Raw genomic sequence first — 26,829 nt, forward strand, 5'->3', positions numbered from 1 at the left:
TTATTAGGATATCTTATTCGATAAAATGTAAGAAGAAACGTGCTCCTATTATTAATAAGAAATTAATCTTACCTCAAAAAAATTCGATCTTGAAAGCATCAATAGTTAAACACAATGTTATCCTTTGACCCGATACATTTCCTGCTACACTGTCCGCGTAGTAATTTCCATTCAAGCCACGTGTGTACGCTTCGAATAGTGGCACACTGTACACTCTAGATGCGTATATTTTACAGAACTTACGCTCATTTATATTCTCAAGATATTCGTTCATATTAGATCATTCGAAGAACCTGGAACGAAATATGATTAAAAAAGAAAATAAAATACATATCGATTCTCTTTCAACTAACAGCACAATTTAAACTTAACAGAGAGAGAGAAAAGAGTATTCATTATTTGGTAAAATATTGGTAATAAAATAATCTTCCGATTCTAGCAAATATTACAGAATATTTCAATTGTAAAAATCTGTATTTTCCAATATCTTTGACTCATTTATTTGCAATATCAGCTTTCTTACTTGTTACTCTAATTACACCAGTGATGGCAGACGAGATGCGAAACGTGTAAAAGGAATACGAGGCGCGATTCAACGTGAGCAGGTGAAGAGAGTATCGTGATTTCTACGAGATACGCGTACATTCTCAGGTATATATATTCCTTCTACGAAAAGGAGAGGAAAAAGATAGACAGATCCGCTGTATTTAACGCACCAAACATCGCCGAGCAAATTCAGGCCAGAGAAAAGAATAAAGGAAGAATAACGTCCTACTTGCATCGTTTTCGAAGAAAAACTTGAGCGTGTGATAGTCCCGGCACATCAGATGCAACGATGTTGAGCCACGAAGTTGTACGGATCGACAGAAAAAGAATGAGCGCCAGCTCTCTTTAATAACTCCCTTCTCTGTAATGATTCTCGGTATTAATGCTCGATATTACAAGCTTCAAATTGCTGGATAGCTACTCGAGTACACTTACCTGACGTACGTAATCATCGTTTAAAAGCTCGATTTGCCATTCATCCGTGATATTTGTTACTAACGGTCATGTTAATGCTCGTTTGCGCGAATCTAACAGAATTTCACGAGCAACTGGTTATCCACGATAACCACGTATTTACATATCGCGCTAATTAAATGTAAACATATCTCTATGATGTATAATGGATAGGTAGCTGGGAAAAGTACATGGTTAATGCGTGTCTAATAATTCGCTGGATAAATCAACATCATAGCGGTAAAAGACGTATGAAAGCCATAGAACGGGCTAAAGCTACAGAATCCAGCGACTCGTAGTAGCTCGATGATTCAGCTACGATGGAATTCCTTTTCCTTACCAACGAAAACGAAAACGTTCAACCAGTAGAATCAACAATCGAGCAACATTCGTGACCCGGGAGAAAATTTCCTCCCCCTACCTTGTGGTAGCTTAAAAAATATCTTTCTGCTGGTATTGCGGCGTGCATAGGGAACCAGAGAGAGAGAAAGAGAGACAGAACGATCGGTAGATTAGCGCGATGCAATTTAATGCAACATCGTGGCTGGCCTCGGTGCAACCACGTATCGGTGGCACTAAACAAACGAACAAGAAGGCCTGGTTGCAGTTCGTAAGTCATTATTAACCCACGTATAATTATACAGTGCCGAGGCGAGCTTCCAACCAGGCCTAGGAAAAGAAGCCACTATACCGCGGAAAGGTATTTAAATTGGCTTAGTATAGAGATACGTCGTCCTTTAAGAACTCGCCGCGCGATTATCTCGGGTTGTACTCTTGATGCGGCTGTACCATGGATACGCGACCGTTGGTACCGGTATGCGCGTCCCAAGACATCGACCTGTCCGATCGAGCATTCCTTTCGACATTCGGAACCTCGGATGCTGGACAAGGTCTATCTGTATATCCAGATACGAGCAAAATTTTCATCGAGTGCTCTTCGACGAACAACAGATGACACTGCTCGGTTATTTCTTTATTTGCAACCAGAGAGAAATCGTTAGGTTAAATCTACACACTCCCGACCAAATATCTTTGGAGCTTTAACTTTACTGAAATTTTGATATTTGGTGATTGATGTACACTAAGAATTTTAGATTACATGATTTTTTAAATGAAGTCGATAATAAATATATTACGCTTTGAAGATAACAGAGTAATTGTGTTAAGATTTTTGGGGGGGGGGGGCGGAGGGCTCGTACATATATATCCTCGTTCATAAATATTAGGATACTTATCAACAAACAGATTATTAATTTTTGTATTGCATTTATGATTATTGTATCGATGCTATAGATAATTTTGCCAATTATTCAAATTTTAATAATTTCTAATTAGTTATTTTTCCATAACTCGTGCAATAACAGTCTTGGTCAGCTTTTATTGCATCGTGTTGTTTCTGTTCCTTTTCCTGATAATTGAGTAATGTATTTCGCATGAAATCAGCAGGAAATCGAAGTTATGAAAAATAAAAATTACGACGTGTAACTCGTTTCAAGTTGTATATCATTAGATTCTATCAAAATTATGAATCGTCAACGATTTCGTTTTCTCTTAACGGTCCACGCCAACGCAGCGTACTAATTAATGATTTTCGACTGAATCTGAAATCTCTGAGGCGAAAAGTCTATCTGAATAAGATCAGTGTTAAAATTTATGATAACTCCGATGGCAAACCTCTCGTGTGTTTCAATTTCCGCGTTTTTTTTAATTAACCACGGCGATAACATAACGGTTAAGTCGATCGTTCATTAACTTCGCCGGATTACTACAGAATTCTAAATCTAACTGTGTTCAAACGTTTTTCTTGCTAAAGGCATAAGGTAAACGCGTAAATACTCGAAAGGTACAGCAACGTAAATTTTATCGTGAGCAATTACGACACAGCTCTCGCTTTTGCCCGCGTACGGATGACAATAATGGCTCGCGTATATTTCAACGTGGACGAGGGACGCCGCTCTTTCGACAGAACCGACGAAAGTCCTAGTGAAAGTTATAGTTTACAGTCGCAAATTACAAAGGCCACGCGAACCAACGGTACAATTTCACTTTTATTTACCGGCGCCACGGTGACCGGATCCATGGAAAAACCGAGCCAATTTTCCAACGGCGATTCTCGAAAGTGGTTAACAGTAGATGCGTTTCAAGGAAACGTTGAAGAAGGAGGCTGACTCTAAAAGTCTAACGCAGGCAAACACCGCAATATCGTTGCAATTTCGCAGCGGTACTGCGCTGCGTAATTCGATAGTTTTACGTTGTCAATAACAGAATTCTACGACAGTGTTCATCGCGTTATTAATAGAAATATAAATCTTTCCAGATCATAGGGATCTTAAATTCAATGCAAGTGATGTAGTTTTAGTGTGAAAAATCGCAACCAGGACGCGACGTTACGTCTACACCAAGCCTAAGTCGGATTAAGACCATCGATATCTCAAGCGAAGTTGGATTCGTAGAATCCTGTGATTTTATACGGATTCCTTCGAATAAGTTGATCCCGGCTTATCATAAGTGAATACTGTTCCAAGGACGAATTTCCTGTCTAACCACTGTAAGGTTGAATGTTAGGCTCGCATTCGATTGATTTTATGATCAGACGCTTTTCCTTTGGAAATTATACGAGTTTGATTTATACAGATTCCTTATTACAGAAGCGTCTTTTCTGTAATCAAAGAATTTGTTACATCGACGATGAAGTCAGATTTATGATTCGTTTGCGTTATACGATTGTAGGTAAAATAGAGGAAAATCATCAATTTTTCTAGAGGAACTTACTATCTGCATAATTCGCGGAAATAGATCCACCTCTGTTGATAACGCGTTTTTATGTAGAGAAATCGCTGGAGTGGATTTTGCAAGTGGCTTTCTCTTGTTAATTGCTAACTTCGTCGTTTAGAATTTCTATGTAATTCCATAGATATAATTTAAATATTTCTCTATATACATATGTAATCAAATAAAACACATTATTGACCAGTTGACTAATTAATCGTTCGATTTAGAAAAAATCACTTAAACATCGTAACAAGTAATTTTAAATAAACGTATACGTAAATTTTCGTAACAAGTAAACGATTGATTACGAAGATTAATTATTATGTAAAAGAAATAATATTTGAATTCTTTATACTTGAAGGGAGATTGAACTACAAGCATACGTTTGAAATTGATATTTCCTATTCGTAACTAGATATTCGACAACACTCGTGCTCTGCTTTCGCAGCAAAACACACGTGTCAACACAATTCTGGGATTTTCTCGTTGTCAATCCCATAACCTACACTTTCCTGCCGCGAGATTTTTCCGACAGCCGTGTCGCGACTTACGAAACCGAGCATTGTATCAGCCTTTTAACGTTAACGCGAACGAAACGGTAATAGGAGCACGAAGCATGCACGATAAACGTTGAATGTGATTAATCGCGGATCAGTCGTCCGCCAGACGATTACACGTCGTGTCTAGCGCGTGTCGCGTCGTCTGAATCGCACAGTTCAATGCTTCCCAATATCAAGAATTCCGAGAGCGACTCTCAAGGCTCAGACATCGAGGTCGATCACCCCATTTGTTTACAATTACCCGGCTTACCTACTCAAGGCTGAACCACTTAGGCGAGGGAAGTGGCACGACAAAAAACTACAACGAACGAACGCTGTTCTCTTTGCTTTTTAACCTGTGTATGCGTTTAAATGGAGTTTCTCGTGCGTAAACGTCAAACGATATAAAAAAGAAGTCTTCGTTCTGAAACTGTTTGAGAAACGTCTAATAAAGAATCTATAAATCATCGTTCGTTGCGAGAGAGAATTTATGCAATTTGTTTTGCGTGAATAGAACGCTCGATAGAGGACCATTAAGCTAAGCGATAAATATTGCGAATATTTTCACGTTGCAAAACAAGTGCCAGGAGCCACGTGTAACGTAACATCTATTCGCGTGAAAAGTTTACGCGTGACTTTCCCAGGATAATATACGCAATTTTTGCTATATAACATGTTCCTTGAATTATAAGTATTATAGGAATATACGTTCTGCCTTGTTACCTGGCCACCGCTATCCCCATCGTTTCTTTGAAATGCCTAGGGCGAAACGGCGTTGTAGTAATAGTAAAGTAATAGAACGTATGCATGTATATTCATTGACAGCCAAAGTTCATGTAATTTGAGTTCACTCACCCTCCGCACTACCTATGATTTTTCGCTTATATAATAGAGAAGTTCGGATAAATTGATTCATCTTCAATAGCGAGTCATTTAATCGAGCACTAGCTAAACTTTCATTTCAATAAATGGAAATTGGGTAGATGGAATTCCGTTATATGTATATGTACAGTGCAGAAAGCATCTATACACCACTGCATTATAGCGTTTACATGCTAATTAATTAGGTTCAACTACATTAAGTTTATAGTAATAGTACTTTCGTATGACTACAAAAAACATTTGATACTATGAAAATTTAATATAGAACCTAATAAAAAACGCTTCATTGGAAAATACAGATATAATATTTACAAATACTTTTTCTAGCCATTGTATTTCTTTCATTTTGCTTATCGTGAATCTCTACATTCAACTGTTTCTACAATATATTATATAATATATATAACCTAGCGACTTTGAAATCTCGATATCTCGAATTGCACATTGGCTAGCATTGTGTAAGTCCATCCTTCTAAACAATTCTATATTAACGTCAAATTTTTAATGTAAATCCTCCCTGACTAACTTGTTACATGTGTATCCAGTCGTCAGTTATCAAGACAGTACAGTACATTTGATAACCAACTCATCTTTTAATGCTACTTTTACACCGATCTTCTGGCTGATACCATAAATAGTAATCTGTCACGTTTAGAAACTTTATCACCTAACCGTGGAACATTTCGTGCCACTTTAGCACGTCTGTTGTTACTTGAATCACATCTTTTTTCATGCACTGCATTTCAACGAAATGTGCACGATTTGCCCGGCTCGTGTCAGCGATACGGTCACAAGCACACATAACCTGTACGCGGCGAACGTAACGAAACACCGCGTAACACGATCGAAGAAACACGAACGCGTGTGCAAGGAAATTCCAAAGATCGCGTCGTCCTTGTACGCGTTTCAATGTCAATCGGGACATGGAAACTCGAGACAGGTTCGTGATCGTTATCGCTTTGTTGCCACACAAGCTGGGATTCTCACGTAATCGAATGTTTGGAAATTGTTCCCGCAACCACCGAATCGGAGGACCGCGAAAGTCAATTGACTATTGCGTTTGGATATGTCTTACGATACGAGTTGCATCACCGCGCGTGCGCGGGAAGAATGATACAAATTTTGAAATACGCGTACACGACACGTTTGATTCTCATTTCTTCTGTGTTTTATTATTAAACTAAGGATGTCTATCTGTCAGTGTAAGTTACAGTACTTAGTAGGCGAAACAAATCTCCGTTCAATTATAGTACCTTCAATTGTATATGTATAATATTTCTAATGATCTTAAGACGAGTAGTTAATGAGAGTAGAAAAAACTTCGAACGAAAACACAAAGAGTAAAAAGTAAGGAAACATTCTTGTAATGAGAATTCAAGACATTCTCGCGTTGGTCCACTTTCCCGCGGAAATACAAAGGGGATAAAGAAGCGCCACGCAATCGGAAACGAACTGAATAAGAAGAAAAGGCAGCATGTCCTTCGTGACTAGATTGCAGCTGTAGTAACACCGGGCGTTAAATAGCGCGCAAAACGTTGGAAATGCCGTGGCACCGAGCTCGGCATTCGGAAACTCAGGTGCGTGAGAAAACTCACGTTGCTTTACCGAGTTAACCGAGAGAATATATTGGCGGGAGATATGACTGGATGAAAGAAGAAGAAGAAGGTTGCATAATTAGGGATTGCGATGCCGGTTACGTGGTGGCTAACCTCTCGTGGAAGTGAAGCAAATACGCGGTCAGCCCCTCCTTTTCTATCGTCCTTTCTATACGCGTCTTTTTCTCCCTCCGCCTCGTATATTATACATACGTCTGTATCAGAAATTCCCAAGCGAATGCCACGGTATTTCTACGTTTCACTCTTCACTGGCGAGATTGAAAAGCGCGCCATACTAGCGTACAATGAAGCTGTCGATAACTTTCGATAGCTTTCGTCTCTATCGGCTATTTTTTATTCTGCCTTCGTTAGAACGTACCGCAGGCAATTTCGCTATTTTCCTTAAGTCGTGTTTAGAGAAAACAACTTCATTCGCGACCCGCACGGGTCAATTGACGGAATAATCGTCTTGAGACGGAAGACAGTACGATTCAAATCCTCGAGTTCAACTACCTGATCGTTAACTTTACTTTCTATATTTACAGAGAAACAGGATTCGTCTTGTAGTATGGAAACTTTTGCTGTTTCTTAGCGTTCAAATTTCGAATGTCGTATTGACACAGGATGTTTGGAAGCGGGTTTAAGCGGGTAGCCATTCCTCAAATATTGGGCCGAGGGAAGGATTCACGGAGTTAAGGTTTCAACTTGTGGCGCCGTAGAGAGAAAGACAAAGAGGCAGAGAGATTATTCTAACTCGTACAAACGAGAGGATACTTCGCAAACGTATGCGAACGTACGTGCATTACGTGCTAACAGATACTTCGATATTTACCCGTAGGTTGAAGCAACAACGCGAACGCGCGCACTTGTGTCATGGGAAAGGTCATTTAAAAATGTTAGCTCTCTCGGCAGGTTAGCACAAGGCAACATTAGCAGAATAGAATTGTCGTTACCTCATATAAACGAGACAGATCGGCGGTTATTTCATCGGTGAGTTAATCTCGAGGATGATAAGGCTCGATGAGACGCTTTCACGTTACCTCATCATCGAGGATGAGTAAAATCGTTCCAAATATGTAGAAAGCCGGTAGGCCGTAGGCCAAGTTGCCAGTTTCTTTCTGAAAACTCTCTCATGGATCTCTTTGTTTTCGTTTGAGGAAAAATGGGGCAATATTATAGCAATTAGTTAAAGACCTTTGGTAATTAAACAGAACGAACGGGAAAAGGAGGCCGACAGTCACACGGTCCGTCGTATCTGCCAAAGTAGATTGCAGACGTTTTCGTAGCAATCAACTCTGGTAAAGGTTGGCTCACACCTTTCCCGATGCTAATTGTTTATGATCCACAAGTGTAAACAGTCGTGTTCTCCTTTATACGAGAAAGCTTGCTTCAGTCGCGCGATTTTTACGTGTCAATGACATCGTGTACTACCATTGAAAGCCAGCCGCGTCTGTAGCGTCTGATACGTTTCAACGATACCCGTTCTAATCGAGCGTCAAAGCAGAACGTTAAAGGAGAACCACGCGATCGATTAATCGGAACAAACGATCCGTCGTTTAATGAATTACAAACTCGAACACGAACCATTCTACCTTACCAAGGCGAGACGTTATGTCACGAAACGAGGTTGCTGATCTTGAGAACGGGCCAGGAAGCTTAGGCGACGCTGAATTCTCGCGATCTCGCGTTGCATATTACACCCGACGATTATAACAGACAGGAATCATTGCACGTGACGTGTGACGTTACATAACCAGACCGGGCTATGTGTATATTAGTTGAAAAGGCTTACGTGTACACATTCTAGCCCGAAGAGCTTGGATTAACGAATTGACGCCTGAAACTTTCCTTTCCTTATAAGACAAACCGGAGAAAACGGAGTCGACAGTGCTTAAATTAAGGTCCCTTCTCGCCATTAGACGTAAAAGGAGACTCTAGTTCCCGTTTAGTTCTATAACATCCCGTGCAGGATTACTCCCAGTCGGTTATTCAATCCGTTGGCAAATATTTTCTATCTCCATATCCATGACGTTGATTTAACACTAGAACTACTAACCTGTATTGTGTTATCTAAACATATTTTACATAAACATAGTTGCGATTGAAGTCGTATGATAGGGAATATAAATTTCTGTATATGCTTAGTAATCGCAAAAAAAAAAAAAAAAAAAAGATCTGCAAAATAATATTATTTCAGGGAGATAGGACGAACCTAGCGTTAAATAAGACACCGATATTGACTCAACGTGTCACTATTTTTATGAACGAAGATCCATCATCTATGCATCTTACCTACAAATGTCGCTCTAGGATCATATTAGAGCGTTGAAAATTATAGTCCATCCTGACACAGATTCCATGCATAACTGTAGTTCCAAACAATTAATTTCTGGTGGCCACTTCTCCGGCCGCAGCGAATGCATCGTGCGCATCGAAGCAGCACGAATAATATATCCAACAAAATAAAAGAACCCCGGTTAGACCGGAATTCGCCGATACAAATATAGATATAACAAGACTCGGCTATAACAACGAATTAAAACGATGTTTTCGATGCTCGTTAAAATCGGGCAAAACTCGATAGGTTTAAACTTTCTCCAGGAAAAAAAACTCGTCGTGGTTCGGTGAAAATACCGATAGAAACAATCGTCTGATAGCAAAACGAGAAACAAACACGGATAACGATAGAAAGCGTTATGGCGGGGAGTGGATTTGCGGTTTTGCGGAAAACCTTGCGAGCTAGTCCGCGGAATAAATCGGCTGTAATTTTGTGACCTGTCGGTGAAACTCTGTACACGAATCTTTGTGTCCGTCACGGACAATTCAATGAAATCACTCTGATAGCCGGAAAACGGTCCAACTACGTTTATTTCACCTTCGTTCGTCCAGTAATTTGCCAATCTGTGATGGGACGCGACGTTTCCAATGGTTCGCGTCGATTTAGAAAGCGCCGTAAACTCGATGGTCGACTGCGAGCAAAATGACTGCAATTAACGCGACTGAGCTTCGCATCGATCGTGCCACGTATCTCTCCAGCGCTTAAAATCCAACGAAACCAATTGCAGAACAGGAATTTTTTGTTTGTTCGTCTGATTTATCGGAGTTGCTCGAACGAGAAACATCGATAGAAAATCATTCGATTTCCAATGGATACGTTTAATGCTCGTCCAATGATAAACGATATTATCATCCTTAAGTTGGAAAGTCGAATGTGTATGTTCCACCTGTATTCTGTCGTCTCGGATTATCGCGCAGCATATGCTTTAAGAAAGCGTAGGTAGGCCGTATTTAAACGAAAGTGACCGTGTGCTTGACGGTAATACAAATTACGATCGAGATTGTATTCTAATAAATCGAAGGTTTCTACGAGTCGTCACGATCATCGATTAAAAGATCACCGGTTGATCGATGTCGGAGAAAGTTGTTCGTGGAACAAAATCAAAGTTAATCGACAGCTTGGATTGATTTGATAAAGATAATGGAAGTCACGGCTACGTTCTACTCCAATTAGGTGAACGGTGCAAGGTCGATAACCAGTGGCTAAACATCGAACTTTGTTGCCGCTAATGGGTGTCACTGACCCGCTGACACACTCTTCCAAGTGCACGCGCGTTTCTTGCTGGCTCGCGTGTTTCTCCGCGGATACTTTTATAGTAGACCAGCGTATGTCAACGACCGTGCGTCTGTCGATCCGTACTCCGATAGCTGCTGGTGCAAAAAGGGAAAAACTCAAAGCCAAGAAGAATCGGGTTGAAGGATTTATTGGCCCCCTGGTCTCATCGATCAGGCGAGACCGAGGTCGATTTTATCTGTATTTATGCTCGATACGTATGACCGTTCCTGATATAATAAAAATAAATACGTGGGTGTCCAGTTCGGCCATCCGAGATTTATGGCTTTTGACAAGGATATCTCTCTTACCGGTCATCTGTCTTCCGCGGTAGTCAAAACAGAATGCACGAGGTTCTACTTTCTCACAGGGAACCAGGCGAGTCTCGTCGCGTAATCGCCATTCTGACACCGAGGATTCTTGCGTTTAATTATTCGCCGCGTAATAAAAATAAAAATTAATGAACAGATACGATCACGGTACGTCGTAACGCGTTACTTTCCATCACGTGAAAGCGAATCTTCTGTTTCATAAGTCGAAAAAAAGCGAATGGATACCGACACGGAAGAATCAATGTTCGCGTTACAACGTGACTGATTCTATTCGTAAGAACGGATCAACCGCGGAGTACATCGCTCAAACAGGAAAGTTAACGAGAAACGCGTGGAAAAAGCGGTAATTTTTGTCGGGTCACGAGTTACATTTCAGATTCGTTTCCTAACAAGCAAAGGGAAATCGTTCGATCCTGCCCGCATTTTAATTGAAACATATACGGGTTTTCACTCGATTATTTCACGCTGCTCGAAAAAGCGTCGAGAATTTTGCAAACATTGCCTCATCGTTGCCTTTCCTTCGCAATCCGTTCGACCTCGTACACGCTTCGAACGCGTAAATTCTTTTGCCCGATGAAAAATGTCGTTCCCGGAACGCGGAACGAGACAACAAAAGTAACTCTGTTAACGAGCCACGAGTTGCACCCTTTGAAAAGTTACTCGAACCGCGCGGATACGCTTTTCGCATAACAAGCACAAATTGCTGAACAACGAAGAAGCTCGAAGCTAACGAGGAAATATTTGCCTCGCTCCGGAATACATTTGCATTTTATGAAGTTTCGAGGAGTCGGAGAGACGAGGCGCCGTTCAGACTCGACCTGTGAAAATTATCAACCGACCTAGCCTAGGTATTCCCGTTAGACACGCAGCAAGAAATAATTTACCATTCTATCGGCATTGTGCCGCATTAAACGCCATAATCGGGTGCCTAGAGACGAACTGAAAACTTTACGGCTGTCAGATGATCACCGTTACCGTTCACCGCAAACATGGCAACGAGCATTGTGTTTCTCTTCGTCCGTATCTTTCGACGTTTACTCCTTTCCCCTTGCAGCTACGAGGACGAGCACGACGACGACGACGACGACGAAAAGAAACACTTAACGAGGCCCGTAAATCGTTCGCGTTCCAAAAGAATAGCGGAAACAAAGCGCGATCCGTAACATTCCTCTTTCACTTACCGCAGAGAGAGTCTCCAGGTTCTTTGATCGATACGTCGCATCATTTATCATGATTGAACATTGGACGTGTTTGAAACGGTCGATCATGGCGTCGATCCTTTTTCATCTTGCATTCCTCTCTTTCTTTTTATTTAATGTGGAAGATAAACGTCGATAGCAATGAATAAATCATGCTCCTCCTTATCCAGACTATGAACTCGATTAAATCGTTCGTTAAAGGTGGATGTTAAGTTTCGTTCAGACTGTGCCTGTTCTTTCCGATCGTTAAAGTCACCGATAGGAACAATGATCCAGTGAACTTTAAAGAGATCGGCCCGCCATCGTACTTTTCCGCGTAGCCGTTCTTTTCCCCGACCGGTGCGAAGGGCATATCCAATAAATGAGAATATCGGAAATATCTCAAGGCCAGTACCGACCGTTCAATATAGAGTTAATTGCAAATAAAAGAACGCGGAGGGAACTTGATTACAGTAATTCCGTTCTTTGATCACCGATATCCGGTTTATCGACTTCGCCAACCGTCTGAGGCGCTATATAATTTTTCACTCACCTCGAGGACGATTAGCAAAAAGGACGGATAGAGAAATCGTTCTGAAGATGTTAGAACAGCTGTATAATCGAAACTCTTTGATATCGATACAACGTGGTAATGTTAACCCATTACGTACTAAATACCGGGCCGTGTTTCAGCGCACCATCCAGAATGCTAATTACCAGGTAATGAATTTGGAAAATCTGAAATAAAAGTAACGGATATTAATGATTTTATGCGATATCTTCTTATTGAACCGCATTACCACGACGGGTATCGACTTCTAAATAAATGATTCTGAACATAGCAGAACAAAACTACGTTTGCAACGCAGGTGCGGTACGTAATTGGTTAATACCGATCGTTTTCTCGTGAAAATCGAATAAAATGAAAAAGCACGATTCACCGAGAAAGTCACAGAATACCTTTAGCATTATGTGAGGGGAAAACGATTAATCGTCTCGCTATATCCAAGGCGTAATATACTAGAATCAAAGCTGAAAATAGCGCGAGTAGATCAACGACCGCGAACGGGAGGATAGATCGATCAAAGGCGCGGATTCTCGAGATCGAATGGAACGAGATCGGTGGCGCGTGAAGGGAAGAAACATGAAACACGCCCGATTCCGAAGCGTTGCCCTTTTCCTCTCTCTGTTGGTCTATCCGTGCTCGTTGCACACGATCTCGATTCGTGTTCCTCGAGGCTCTCCGGCTCGAGCGTAGTTAAAGCGGCAATTCGGCCGTAACGAAAATGAATTTTACTCTGCTCGAAATTGTGACGCGACGCGTGATCCACGATAACAGAGCCAGTTGTGCTTGAGACAGCATAAACGAGCGCAATTTCGCGTCGTGTACACTTAACGATATCAATTACGTTGTTCCCTGGACGACGCACGGATGTCTACGACGTGCGATCAACGAATACAATGCGATAACTTTGAAATTTGTTGTTCACAGTTCCTTCGCGATTTATTACGGCGATTCTCGCAGTTTCTTAGTAAAGCGAAACTTTATAGATCGCAAGAAACGAACCTTTTTTTTATGGCCAAGATAAAAGGTAAATACGTTTTAAATATACATACACGGAGCTTGTTGCTCGAGTGTGTACATCAAGCGTAGCAATACGGTAAAATAAGATGGATAATTTATTCCCTCGATTAATTTTGCCTTAACATGATGTTCGTCTGCTACTCTTTTCAAAGTTTCTCGAACGCGCTCCACACCGTGACGAAACAGGAACCAGAAAAACCTGTAATCGCGACTTTTCTGAAATACAAGTTCGCCTGATCTTGCCATTAATCGCGGTATACGCCGTTCATTACACGGCTGCGTGTATTCCTACATGAACGGGCTACGAACGTATTCACCAAGAGCGAGCTCGGAGGAAAATTCTTGTAATCGAGGTAGCCCATTGCGCTACGCGAAACGTCAATTAGGAAACCAGTTGGTTTCCTCGTTATTACCGGGAATCGGTTAATCGTTATTATTCCGTCCCTCCAGCAACGCTTATCTCGTTCTTTACGTAATAGGCCACTTCATTCACAAAACCGTTTCGCGAGTCAACGAAAGATTCGTTTGAAAACACCGATATCGGCTTTCATTGTCAGTTTACGAGCAATTCCACGTTACACAAAACTTTTGTACGACGATTCTACGATACTTTAATACTCCGTCGTTCGATTCGACGTGCTACGATTCAGCTTCGTAGAAGCAACTGTTACAACTGTTTCTTTTCGTTGCCAATGGAAAATTCGCAGTATCGAAAGAATTTACCGTTCCTCCGAGTCGTAAATATTAATCGTATTACCTTCGTAGCTTGGTCGGATTAAAATTAATATTTCAACCTGACCCGAACGTTTCTGCGGCTCGATGTTTATGATCGACCTGCGACTTGGAGGCACAGTTTTTCACGATCTCCTTGAAACCCAGATAAAATGGAAAGTATCGTGTGGCTGTGGACGCTCGGTCGTGACCCAACGTCTTCTACGAGCGATCTAACAGGAGGCGAGGAACGAGACACGAGAGGACAAGAATACTCGTCAGGGCGTGTCTTTTCCGTGTTCTCTGCAACTTCCATCGACTTTCTCTACATTGTTTGCGCGCTGGACGTTCCGGGCATCCCTTCGAACCGCGTGCACAGACCAACACGAAAGCACGAGCTGGCGCAATTATGCGAGAAACTCGTGTCACGAATCGAAAGAAAAAAGACGAGTGAAAATGTACTGAACGCGAGTCAATAATTGCGCGCATCGTCCGATCGATTGCGCGCGCCACGTTTTTACCGGAGGTACACAATAAAGAGAACAATAAAGTCTGCTCAGGCTTGGGAAGGGCATCATGAACATACTCGTGTCTTTCCTCTTCTTTTCTTTTCTTCTCTTTCTTTTTCCTTTCGAACCTCGCGCGCATATCGCCGTAGCTTTCTCCGTATCGAACGACGAACTTAACCCAGAATCGACGGACCCTTCGCGCGTTTCATAATTATCATAAAGCGTGAATAGAATCCCGAGCCGATAATTCGAGGGTCCTGTTATCTCACTACGTGCACACATGCACGAACGATCGGTATTCAAGCGCGCGTCTGTCGAGCATTGTAATGGTACCGATGATACAGCTGCTCGATATGAGTGACTCGTTGAATCATAATCCGGAAAATCGGACTTTTTATAACGATAACTTACGTCAAGCGAATCGCGAAGATTTCTCGAATATCGAAACTTCGTACGAGGTTGCCACACGAGGTTGTTAGCGTAACACCGTGGCTTATTAAGAAACGAAATAATTTCGTGGAAAGGCGTAACGTTAATTATTATTGTACAACGTTCTCTGCTTTCCCTCCAAAAACAGTTAAACACGTTAACCAGCCTGAGGAACTTCTTCCTCGTTTTCCGTCCTTTCGTTACTCGTTACCTCGTCGCGAAGGGAACTGATTAGCATAAAATATGAACCGAATGCGGGATTCGACACGAAGTAAACGCGCGGTAATGGCCGTACACGAGAGCTCTCTTTGACGAGCTGCTACTCTCAGACGGTAGCAGCTACCAGTATTAGCGTTGGAAGGTGTGGAGGAAAGTTCGTGACAGTCGTAACACTTTCGTGGCTGGATCGTTAAGTAGCGATATCGACGACAATAACGGTATGCCCGAGTATATCGATGGCCTGGCCTCTTGTCGCGGGAACCTCCTTGAGAATCTACGCGCGTCCATTGTCCTCGAGATTACATAAGAGATTACGTTCCTCGCGGTCTTGAAACTTTTCAACGACCTCTACTCGGTTTCTAGATCGCTCGCGGGATGCTCGTTATCGCGTCATCGACGCGTCTTATCGATATCGGACTATGAAAGGATTAATGAAACCATTGTTAACAATGTACTAACTCCGTAGATAGAATCTCGACAGCTTTGAGCTTTTCTTTTCCCTATCATCTCACCTTCTCCACTCCACGTTGCATTTCCATGCATATAAATCACTGGTTACGGTTATCGGAGCAGCACTTTTTGTGTCCGCACGATCCTTTTCAGGTCGGCTTAACATTTGTGCCGTCTTGGCCGGACGATAGAAATACGGAGCAGTCGAACAAAAGCAGCAAGGGTTGAAGGGATCGTCAGGTGAACGCATTTTGGAGAGATGCTCAGAAACGAGGGCATAGAGGCGCGTTTACCGAGCTGTCGAGAAGTGGAGGCAAGCATCGGAGGGAGTTGTTGAAAACCTACTGCAGCGTGACTGTTTTCCGACGCGTTTGAAAGAGCGGGTCTTTAATAAAAGCAACTACGACTTCCTTAAGAACGTCGCGAGGAACACGTTAAAAATGCGTTAACAGCTTGTAACGAGTACCTACCTTTCGTGTCAGTGATCCCACCGGCCGAGAAATCTCGTGGATCTTAGTAGGTGTCGTCGACAGGTATTTCACCTTGCCGCCCCAGGGGGTAGAGCTCCTCTTCTTTGTAGTACTTTTCCCTTATCTAGCGGATCGCCGATCAGATCGGAGACTGGTCTTTCAAGATCGAACTCGACACGATATCGAGCCGAGTCGCCAACGTCTCGTTGCTTCGGTATATATATGCACGTCCCTTATTACCGTCCAATAAGGAAATTTGTAATTTTCCGATAATTGCGAACGCAAGGTGCACCCATTGCCGAGGCAAAATGGTAATCACGTCGTAAATAGTCGCATGTAAATTGACTCGGATAGAAAGCCTTCGTCGGTTTGCGTTTTGTGTAGAGCGTAGTCTGCCCGAAATGATATCCTCTAAAAAGAGGAAAGCAAAAGCCCTGCAGGTTCGTCGGAAAGTGCAGACGATGGAATTCTCTTTCGCCATCGGTAACGTTCAAGAAGAGCAAAAAGGAAGGGAGCAAGAACGAGTACAAGGTGGAATAAAGATAGAAGAGAAAGAAGACGAGCTCTCCAGCTAGTCGGAGTAGTTTTAAACTAGTGTCTCGTTCTTTCTAATGACTGTCATTTACCTGGTGTCATTCTCGTGTTCCGCTGCATCCGACAACCTACGACGTCCCTTCATACTGCACGTAATCTTTTCAATGTCCGAGACAAGACGGATTCCCGGCGTCATTAGGGAGCATAAAGTGTCTTTCTTTCCTTGTTTCATCCGCCTGCCCCACCCTGCGTCTCCTTTCTATCTTTCGTCTTTTTCGTCGTCTGCGGTGGAATTTGCTTCGACTCCTCCGCTTCGTCGTTCCTTCCTCGACGATTGCGCAGGCCAATAGTGCGCCAGGTGTGGTCATTAATTTCGCAGGAGACTGTGGAAAAAGACCGCGAGATCCGAACAAAGATTGTTTCGAGTCGGACTGCGCGGCTCTCCGACCGCCGACTGAAACGAGCATTTTTGCAGGACAATTATTCGCGAAGGTGAGCCGCGTCGTTGACACAGAATTGCTGTAATTCCTCTTTCCAGACCGTGCACAAATTTTCCGGCCGTTTTGCCGTCCGTCCCCAAGCAGGAAAACGTTCGTCCGCGATTTTAATTCTTCTTTCTGCGAATCTTGCTAAATGTTACGAAATATTTCATATTTCTGTAACGCATACGGTAACCCAAAGGCAGCTTCTAAAACCGCACATTATACAATTATACGCATTTGTGAAAAATACAATTTCTCTATATCGAATCGCTATGAATATAGAACGGTTTTCAAATTTTTATTCTGAGCGATAAGCACAAACTAAACAAAGACTTAGTTTCATTTTCAAATTTTAAAGTTAAACTTATCCGCCACATTCTAAGATTCTTCTTGAATAATTGCGAATTTCCCGGAGATATATAGGAACGTACAAACACGTAGGATATTCTATTACCGGTGGTAATTACCTGGGTAGCAGTAAAATCCAGAGGAGACGGAAATCAATGGAAAGCGTTTAAACCACTGCCATCCTCGCCATCCCCGTAAGCTATCCCAGACGCGCGACGCGTCTACCACAGATATGCAACCAATACCCGGTATATTATATTCGATGGTGCACATGTCTATTCCGTAGACACCAAACATATCCAACGTTTTCTTTTTGGATTTTTTAACGGTATACAAAGGCGCGCTAGTAGATCGATAATAACGAAAATATATATAAAAAAATAAATTATTTTACTTACATAAATATAAACATAAATTATTTTACTTCGCGAAATAAATACGGGAAAATACCCTTAACGGATGGCTAGAGTAAAACGATGCCCTTTATACATATAATTCAGTCTCAATGACTAACTGTTCCTTCTGTCACACCACTCCCATTGTATCCTCGGGCCAAGAAACGTTTCTGTCCGTGATGTGTCGCGTTTCCGACTGCGTTTCGTGACTGCGAACGTATATGCAAATTCGTATTTTTACGAATACAACCAAAGAAACGGTACAAAAGGAAGAATCTGAAAGCAAGTATTATACCTAATACACGTTATCTATATTTTTCCACTTTTAGTACGCTCTATTACGTTTTTGTATCTTAAAATTTTACATCCGCACTATACTCGTGACGTATCGACATATCTCAACATCGCTAAATACGACTAAGATTTTTTACTGAGTTGCGAATAGTCGCCGGTTATTAGCGAGAGGGACTCTGGTCTCGTGTGATTTCGCAGAGCGTGGAACGCATAGGAATAATACCGAGAAAGTAATGTTGCTCGCTTTACGTAACGAAAAAGACGAGACTCGTTAACACGGTTAAATCCAGGATAAAATTATATCGCGGGTAAAGCGTACTCGTGAATTCATTCGGCTAAATGAATCGCGCTCCACTTTCCGTCCGAGCTGCTGATACGATTCACCGAACAATACGTGTAATGACGGTGACTCGTAATTCGATTCGTGCCACCGAATCCACTTTCTTTTTCCAGCATTTTGTACTTCGTTAATTATCGTGCAATTAAATCCAATGCCAAATAACATCGATCAGACGAGATTGAATTTTAATTGGTTTTCGCAGGTCGGGTGGTGCATCCGGCACAGGTAGTGCTGGGATGGTACCATCGACCGGTGGAGGTCCTGGAAATCCAACAGGAGGCGGCAGGATGGCCGTCATCGGTGTGACTAGGAATGTCAGGCTGAGACGGCGTGGAGCGTCTGGATTTGGCTTCTCTCTCCGTGGTGGCAGAGAGTACGCAGCTGGATTTTACGTGAGCGACGTGCAACCTGGCAGCGAAGCTCACAGAAATGGATTAAGGGTAATGAAGTCACAAATTGTAGTTACATTTCTGCAATTGCTATCGGTACACTGAAGATATTTGTGTAAATTCAAATTTTTATGCACGTAATTGAAGCACAATCCATTAAATATTATAATGATTACTATATCTTGATTGTTTTACGTATTTCTGCATATTATGTGCATTGTTGCGATTCACGGTGTTTCATAAATGCGCAAACATCCACATGCACCTACCGTGCCGGCCAAAAATTTGGGATCTGTTTCCTGGTTGTACTTACATTTTGTCCCTCACTAATTTCATTAATCGTTTAAGTTTAAGTTTATTAATTTTTAACCGTTTAATTCGTCGATTGTTTAATATCCATTGGAAATTAACGTCGCCGATATCGATAGTTGTAAATTTCCTTTACAACGACAGATTCTTTATTGAAGGTTACTTCGAGATAAACTAGTTCTAAAAGAAACTGATTTCTGTTCAAGTTCCTAGACGTGACGAACTTTTTTCTGTTTTTTTTTTTTTAATTCTCTGAGGGAAACACGTAGCGATTTCAAACTTTTGTCTGGTGGTATAGCCATTCGTATAACATTCGTCAAGAGATACAAATCGATTCCGTAATTACGAAACTACGGTTTCTGCTCTATTTCGTTAACTGTGTATTCTACTTTTCGTTTCACTTTGTTTTTTTACTTTCAGGTCGGTGATCAGATCATAAGGGTGAACGGGTATCCGGTTGAGGACGCAGTCCATCAGGAAGTGGCACTTCTGGCAAAAAACCAGCAAGTGCTCGTTCTCAAGATTCGAAGTAATTACTCGCATTCTTTTCCTCTTTTTTCTTTTTTTTAATTCTCTCAACTCCGGAATACACGCGAACAACTTAAACTGATTGCTCGTATTTTATTGTTTCAGGCGTGGGAATGATACCTGTGAAAGAGTAAGTACCGATCGCTCATTAAAAATTCTGCAAGGCTCTCGCGTTAGTCCGCGGAGTGTTTCCTCGTTATAAAAGTACTTTATGATTCGCAAAGCAACCCGAACGATCCGGTCACCTGGCACATGGTGCAGCAGCAACAGCAGCAGCTACAGTACAACGAAACTGGTTTGGGTGCCGTTCCGAGCACCGAAGTCAGGATTCGAATTCTCGTCGGCGAGAAGGGTCGCCTCGGGTGTGGTGTTTGCAGAGGCATCGTGCCAGGCCTCACAGTTCAGGTTAATTATACATAGTTTCTCGCTGACATTTGATAGTAATTTCGTAACTCTCCAGTGTTTAATTTCAATTACTTTCAATTTCCACTTAAATGGCGATAGTAAAATTGATCTTGTTCGGTCAAATTACCGTGGATACGAAATAGCACGATATAACAGAGGATCGAGAATTAATTGAATAAAATTCATTTAGGGCACCAGAGACGATGGACCAGCTAGAGCAGCGGGCTTGAAAGCCGGCGACATTATAATTTGGTGCAACGGCCAGCGTCTCACTGATCTTCCGTTCGAAAGAGCCATCGAGGTAATGAGAAGCTCCGCCGTTCTCGACCTCATAGTGCAACGACCCACGCCGAATCACCTTTACGACTGCCCTGAACCATTATGGACCCGTGGCTCGAGCGGTTACGATTCTGAAACGTCGAGTATGGCTGCAGCCAGCCCACAGCCGCAGAATCCTTCTTACTCGCCGCAACATCATCACGACCCTAGAATGCATCATCGATACCCTCGCGATGACGTTTGCAACCGAAATGGAAGGTTAGTAAGACGAAGAGCAAATGGTATTTATGAAAAACTCGAACACTCAAAAATCTATATAATATGCAAAAATATACGAAATATGTAAAGTAAAGCGATCCTCTCGTTAACATTTAGGAAGCAAAAGAAATCTCTATGTAGATTTCGTTCCTGCAATGCAAACATCTATGGTCTACTTATGTCATTTTATTTCTCTAACGTTAGGTAATTGATTGCGTAGATTACAAAACCAAAACAAATAGGCAGAGTAATATATACAGAATCAGAAATTTGTTTCACTTTCCCGTCTAATCAAGATAAATGCCTTGCAATGGTAAAGAAGTGTCTGTAATTAGTTACGTGCATAACTCTGATGTAACGTTTAAACGACCATATTGTAACACGATTATTATGCCATAGCCTGAACCGTTGTACGTAATTACAATTAACAAGGACCAGCTAAACTGTTCTTTGCCATAGAATCGGGCTAGATACAGTAGCTCGCGCGGTTTATGGCATTGGATAAGTATCTCTTTCTCTCTCTCTCGTTACCGACCGTTATCATGTGGCATCGACGAATTTGCACCAAGGAGAAAGTCGGTCTATTAATAGGACAGTCGGTGATAACGATCGTAGCACCGGGGAACAGGACGAATTCCTGACCGCCTCATAAACGTTCATCCTGTTCTTAACCCTCGTTCCTTTACGTCTTGCTTCCTCACGATGTTGTATAATTGGAATTAGAAAGTAGTACCGTTTGATGCAAGAATTACTGGTAACACGTGACCGTGAATATTGCAGGATTTGTTGCCCGCTTGCCCTGTCCACCAGCAGCTGCAGCTCCGCGGAATGGGCTCACGTGGATCAGGTACGAATTCTTATTGAAAAAATGGATCGTAATTTTTATGAAAAATTTAAAAATGCCGAAGAGTGATACTCGTTCGATTGAAAAATAGAGAGACGCTAAGCGATGATAATTGATCGATTCGCAGGCTCAGGAATGGTCTCGAAGGCCAAATAACACCACGGTGATCCGTATCAATCAGAGCCAGAACCAAAACCACAGGTTCGTAGGTGCACCAGGTCGTCCGAACTCGCGTGGTAATTACGAAGATGATATCGATAACGAGCCTCTGTACGATCCTGTGGCGCCAAGAATCGATTACGAAGTCCACGATTTCGACGCTAATCCGAGAGACGAAGCGAATCGTCGTTTGGCTTATCGAAGGGACAATATGCGGCAACAGGACGTCATTTACGATGGTCCAACCGATGATATGCCTCCCTATCATGGATCCAAAGTGAGTTGCTCTTGTGTTAATAGGTATTGTTCTTCTAATATTTAGCGCTCGCTCTTTGATAATTAACGAGTATTCGATCAGCGCTTTCTACCTCCGAGTCTTCTCATAATCATCGCGATTATCTTGATTGAATTAACGTAATGATCAGTGTACAGTAGCCTAGAGCCAGCGACGCGGCTTAATTAAAAAGAGAAACGATCGTAGAGGTACGGTGATTGTACGTTCGAACGTTGGACTGAGAGGACTCTTGTTAAACTTTTGTCACAGGAAAATGGCACACAGGACGGAGATAGGAAAACGATAACGACCGTGGAGATCCACCAAACTGTATGCCCACCAGCACCGCCGCCACCTCTTCCTTATAAATGGTCCGGAGGTACGTTAAAATAATTCGAGAAAATACACGTAAGATCTATCGATACGACACATATGGTAAATCGTCATTTTTCTATCGTTAGAAAATTCCTGAAGCAAAGGTGTCATTGATACACGCGGTTTCTCGTTTCGATCTCGTATCGAAGATACTTTTAAAACGTTAAAAGTCTTTTTCTTGCTTGAAACAAAGGCGAGATCATGACATGAAAAAGTCAAGAATCGCAGTAGCGTCAAACGCTAACACTTTCTAAATAAGAAACAGCGTTCTAAATTATTAAGATCCTTTCGTAATACCTCGCAATACTTCGGACTTTAACAACACGTGTTAAAGTCAACTTCTAAAACGCGTATCATAAAATAACGTGAAATGCGTTTCTATCCTTACAGACACAAAGCCAATGAACGCGAAGGGTATGCAAATGGGTAGCACAATGTCTATGGGCAGTACAGGCTCGACGGAAACGGAGTCGAGCCTCGAGTCTTCCTGCAGCAAGGACTCCGCTTCGACTTCTTCGTCCTTATCGACGTCCTCCTGCGAGCCACCGTCGACAGTTTCGTTCGGCTCGATCACTGCCACCTCGACCGGGACCAATAAAACCAATGACACCGCGGCCACCGCGGCCACCGCAACGCCCCGCAATTGCGCCACAAGGACATCGCCGATAGCCTGCACCGATCTAAGCACTGCCATCACTCAGGAATTGCAGAGGCGGGCGCAGCAGGTAGGAGAGCCGCGACTTTTCCTCTTCGTGAAACCTATACACCGCTTGGATCGCATTACCTGCTTGTTTATGCGCATTACCGGGCGTGTTACCGGAATTTGGATTTTTATATCGACCGATTCTCCGTGGAGATTCTTTGGATTTTTCTCGCCTTCGGAGTCTTTGTGGCGAGAGTGGCGCCTATCTGGCGCGGCAATATTTTTGTTGTTTCAATTGGAATTTAGATCACCGTTCAATGCCGGTATTATTTTATAAACGTGGCATTTTTCTTGCGACCGATGACTCATATCGCATATACGATCTTATCGGATCGAAGATTAAAATAATTATGTCAAACAGGTAACAATAAACAATAAATAAATCTGATTATTTCATGGTTATAAATTTCGATATAAAGTAAGTAAATAATTCATGCTTAGTAAATAATTTACTTTTGTTGTATAGAAACGAAAATTTTAATAACCAACAAGCTATATTATATGGAAATTTATATTTGTGTCTCTATTTTAGTATGGGTAATTTTCTTTTACACTTTGCGATATCTCGTACGTCATCTGCAAAGATAATTGTTTTCTTCCCAATAGATAAGATTTTGGTTCTTTCAACATGTTTCCATGGTGGCGATAATAGTAACATTAGTAAGGTTTCATTCATCATAAGGGACGTTCTATTTCTTGGACAACCGAGTTACGCATATAGATTCTTTATCGTCGACAAATCGCTTATCACTCATTCCGTCTAACTCGATCGAGACTTTCTCACAGTGTGACTAATTCTGAATCGATCAAATATTGCGTCACGAAATATTGATTACCTATAGTATATTTATAGGCGATCGTGATATGTAAGCGCATTTAATGCATCGTCTCTTTCAGAGGAACATGAACAACGCCGCGAAAATGGAAGCAGGAAAGGAGAAAACTGCGGAGCCACGGAAGCCACAAAACCCGGAAGCTCTGAGGGCGCAAGAACAGAAAGTTACGCACGATAAGGTAGTCAATATTTGTGATCTTACACAAACTGCGATAAGAGCAATGTTCTGTTAATCTTTGTTTGATTTTTCTTAAATCTACATGTCGTAGCACGATATAACATAAACGTCGAAATTGGTTCAAGTGCACGATCCAAGACAATAGAATTCCGATGAATTCAACGATCTTTTACTGCGCGACTTTTGAACTTTAACTAGACTCCGTCGAATTGCAGGATACCAGTGCATTCATAACGTCGCTGTACTCGTAAGTTGAGCATTCGTATCAGGCGTTCACTTGCCTCGTACGAGAGCCTGATTCTCGTATCACGAACACCCACACGATTCCTCCCGTGACATCCTAACGCTTGTCAGTTACACTTAACACGCGAAAAGTTCATTCACTCGCTACGTCGTAAAACGTTGAAATTGAAATTACGACCGGTTGATCTCTCGTTCGATGGGTGAACGATGTAATCTCGTAAAAATCTAATCGGAGTTAGATCGGCGATGAAAACGAAACGATTCGACCAAGGATTGTTTTTCTCGATAGATAAAGGAGAAACGCTCGTTAATAGATGCAGAAGAAATAAAAGGAGCGATTAATACGCCGTGCAGATACTGAAAAGCGTTTGTACGTCGATAACGAGTAGAGAGCCAGCCTAATTAAAAATTACAGCGCGATGTTGCAAACGATCGAACTTTCGTAGATGAGCGTTCGAACGACGATTCACAGGCGCGCAGCTCGCTCGTACGCGTTTCGCGAGTTCAGTTTGCGACCGAACGCGCATTGAGCGCGCCGTAAATTTTACCGTGTGACCTCTTTGTTCTCGATCGATTAAGTTCGGTGCTTAATCCTCGGTCAGAGGAATAATATTAATAATAAAGGAACAGTAAAGACGCGATAACACACGTATTAAATTGTTTACAGCTAATGGAGGAGTTCAAGCGTGCCCATCGAAAGATGTTCAACAGCGCTCAGCAAAAAGTTCATTTCTCCGATCAGGCGCCGGAGCAGGTAAGAAAATGATAAGCTTATCTTTGCGGTACATGAACGATCTACTTGTATACTTGAATACGTGATTTTCCTTGATTTATCTAATAACCTCGTGATATTTGCGTGAACGTGACTGTTTTGTTGTTCTTATTGCGATAATTAGAATATATCTTATGGCAACATCTACCATACCTTAGTTACATACTTTTTCGAACGATTTCGTTTCTGATATTATTAATTGAATCGCAAAAGAAGATTTAAGATAATTAAGTGGCCGGTGTAAAAGAAGTAAAAGTAGAAGAAAAATTGTATAGATGGAGAAATTTCTTTTTTATTAAAGTTTCTATTATAATCGTACGCGTAATGCACGCCGTTCAAGTACAACGTTTAGTACTTTCACCGTTTCCTTTCTTCGACGAGGAAGACGTTACAGCTTCTGATTACACGAAAAGACTTCAAGTCTAGAATAAAATTTCTCGGTTGCGATCGCGAACTAATCAAAGGAAGGGGGAGCAGGGAGGACGATACTCCTCATACGTATCGCACGATGGAAAGAGCGGAACTAAGGATATACACGTATGCGGTTAATTAAAAATCCTATTAGCCACTCTTGGAAATGAATTCGCGATGGAAACGTATGTATCTCGGCGATATACTTATAATACGCTGCTTGGCAACCGAGCGTGGAAATTAAATATTGATACAAAAAGAAGGCGGTAAAGGGGGAAGTTTGGAGAAAAATACGCGGAACAAAGCAAATAACGTGGTTTCGGGGCATATTCTTCCAGTTCTCGAGGCGATACGCTATACCGTGCTCTCTTGCGTCGTTTTTAATTACACAACCTTCTTTCCGAAGATCTGCCAAAGTAAATAGATAACGAGTCTCAAGATTACGAAGACTTCGCAGCCAGTCATTGTCTGCACGAGTCTCGAAACACATTGAACGTGTGTGCAACGCAATACGCTCAGCTGCACCTGAATTTATGTACAAGCTGCGTTTATTAACTGTTATACACTCGCGTATCGTTCGAACTGACGACCGGCGGCGATATAGAGACCGATCTTCCTCTCTTACAGTCACGTAAGTCTCACCGTTCTGTTCTCAGTCCGGCTGAATCTGCCGCGCGATACGAACACTGGATCCGTACTAGTCGTTTCGCGGCCGGGCAATACTAAATCACGCCCTTAATTGAATCGCGGTTAGCTAATTAAGCCTGACAACTGATTACGATACGATAGAAGTATTCGTGCGGGGGAAGCAGCTAGTGCTTTCTAAATCGGCTCTGTTCGCTGCAACGATTCCGCTAATTAACGATCTACTAATCGACCGATCATCGATTGTTCTCTACAACAATTTCGCCGTAGAAAGACTAGAGTGAATTATTTCTACCTTGCGACGTTTCTGCGCTTCCTAGAAACGCGTGAATTATCGTAGAATCGATGACTCATTACATAATCGACTTATCGGCGGGTGATCGGTGCTGTTAAACGGACGTTCGACGGTAGCGGAACAGTCGATCGTTGGTGACCGGCTCGTTCGAACACAAGTGGACGCGATCGTCTGTCACAAGGATTTTTCCTTATGTTGGTCGACGTTGCACGTTGATTTCCTTCGAATTGCAACGTGTAAAATAATAGAGCTTA

The 26,829-nt window shown here is 42.1% G+C and overlaps 1 protein-coding gene across 2 annotated transcripts in view; it reads left to right on the forward strand.

Moving 5' to 3' along the window:
- LOC138181145 (uncharacterized) overlaps positions 1 to 26,829 on the forward strand; it is a 37,538-nt gene that overhangs the window by 8,492 nt on the left and 2,217 nt on the right. For both annotated transcript variants that reach the window (XR_011173448.1, XM_069115774.1), the window contains exons 2-12: positions 18,876 to 19,113; positions 19,792 to 19,900; positions 20,005 to 20,029; positions 20,124 to 20,304; positions 20,495 to 20,841; positions 21,622 to 21,688; positions 21,813 to 22,121; positions 22,389 to 22,497; positions 22,884 to 23,218; positions 24,094 to 24,210; positions 25,120 to 25,206. Coding sequence is in view for 1 of the 2 variants with exons in the window: in XM_069115774.1 (XP_068971875.1) it covers positions 18,876 to 19,113; positions 19,792 to 19,900; positions 20,005 to 20,029; positions 20,124 to 20,304; positions 20,495 to 20,841; positions 21,622 to 21,688; positions 21,813 to 22,121; positions 22,389 to 22,497; positions 22,884 to 23,218; positions 24,094 to 24,210; positions 25,120 to 25,206 (1,924 nt within the window). In the remaining variant the exon portion in view is untranslated. The remainder of the gene's footprint in view (positions 1 to 18,875; positions 19,114 to 19,791; positions 19,901 to 20,004; positions 20,030 to 20,123; positions 20,305 to 20,494; positions 20,842 to 21,621; positions 21,689 to 21,812; positions 22,122 to 22,388; positions 22,498 to 22,883; positions 23,219 to 24,093; positions 24,211 to 25,119; positions 25,207 to 26,829) is intronic.

This window comes from Bombus flavifrons, chromosome 6, assembly GCF_040668555.2.
Source record: "Bombus flavifrons isolate JBK064 chromosome 6, iyBomFlav1_principal, whole genome shotgun sequence".
Lineage (NCBI taxonomy): Eukaryota > Metazoa > Arthropoda > Insecta > Hymenoptera > Apidae > Bombus > Bombus flavifrons.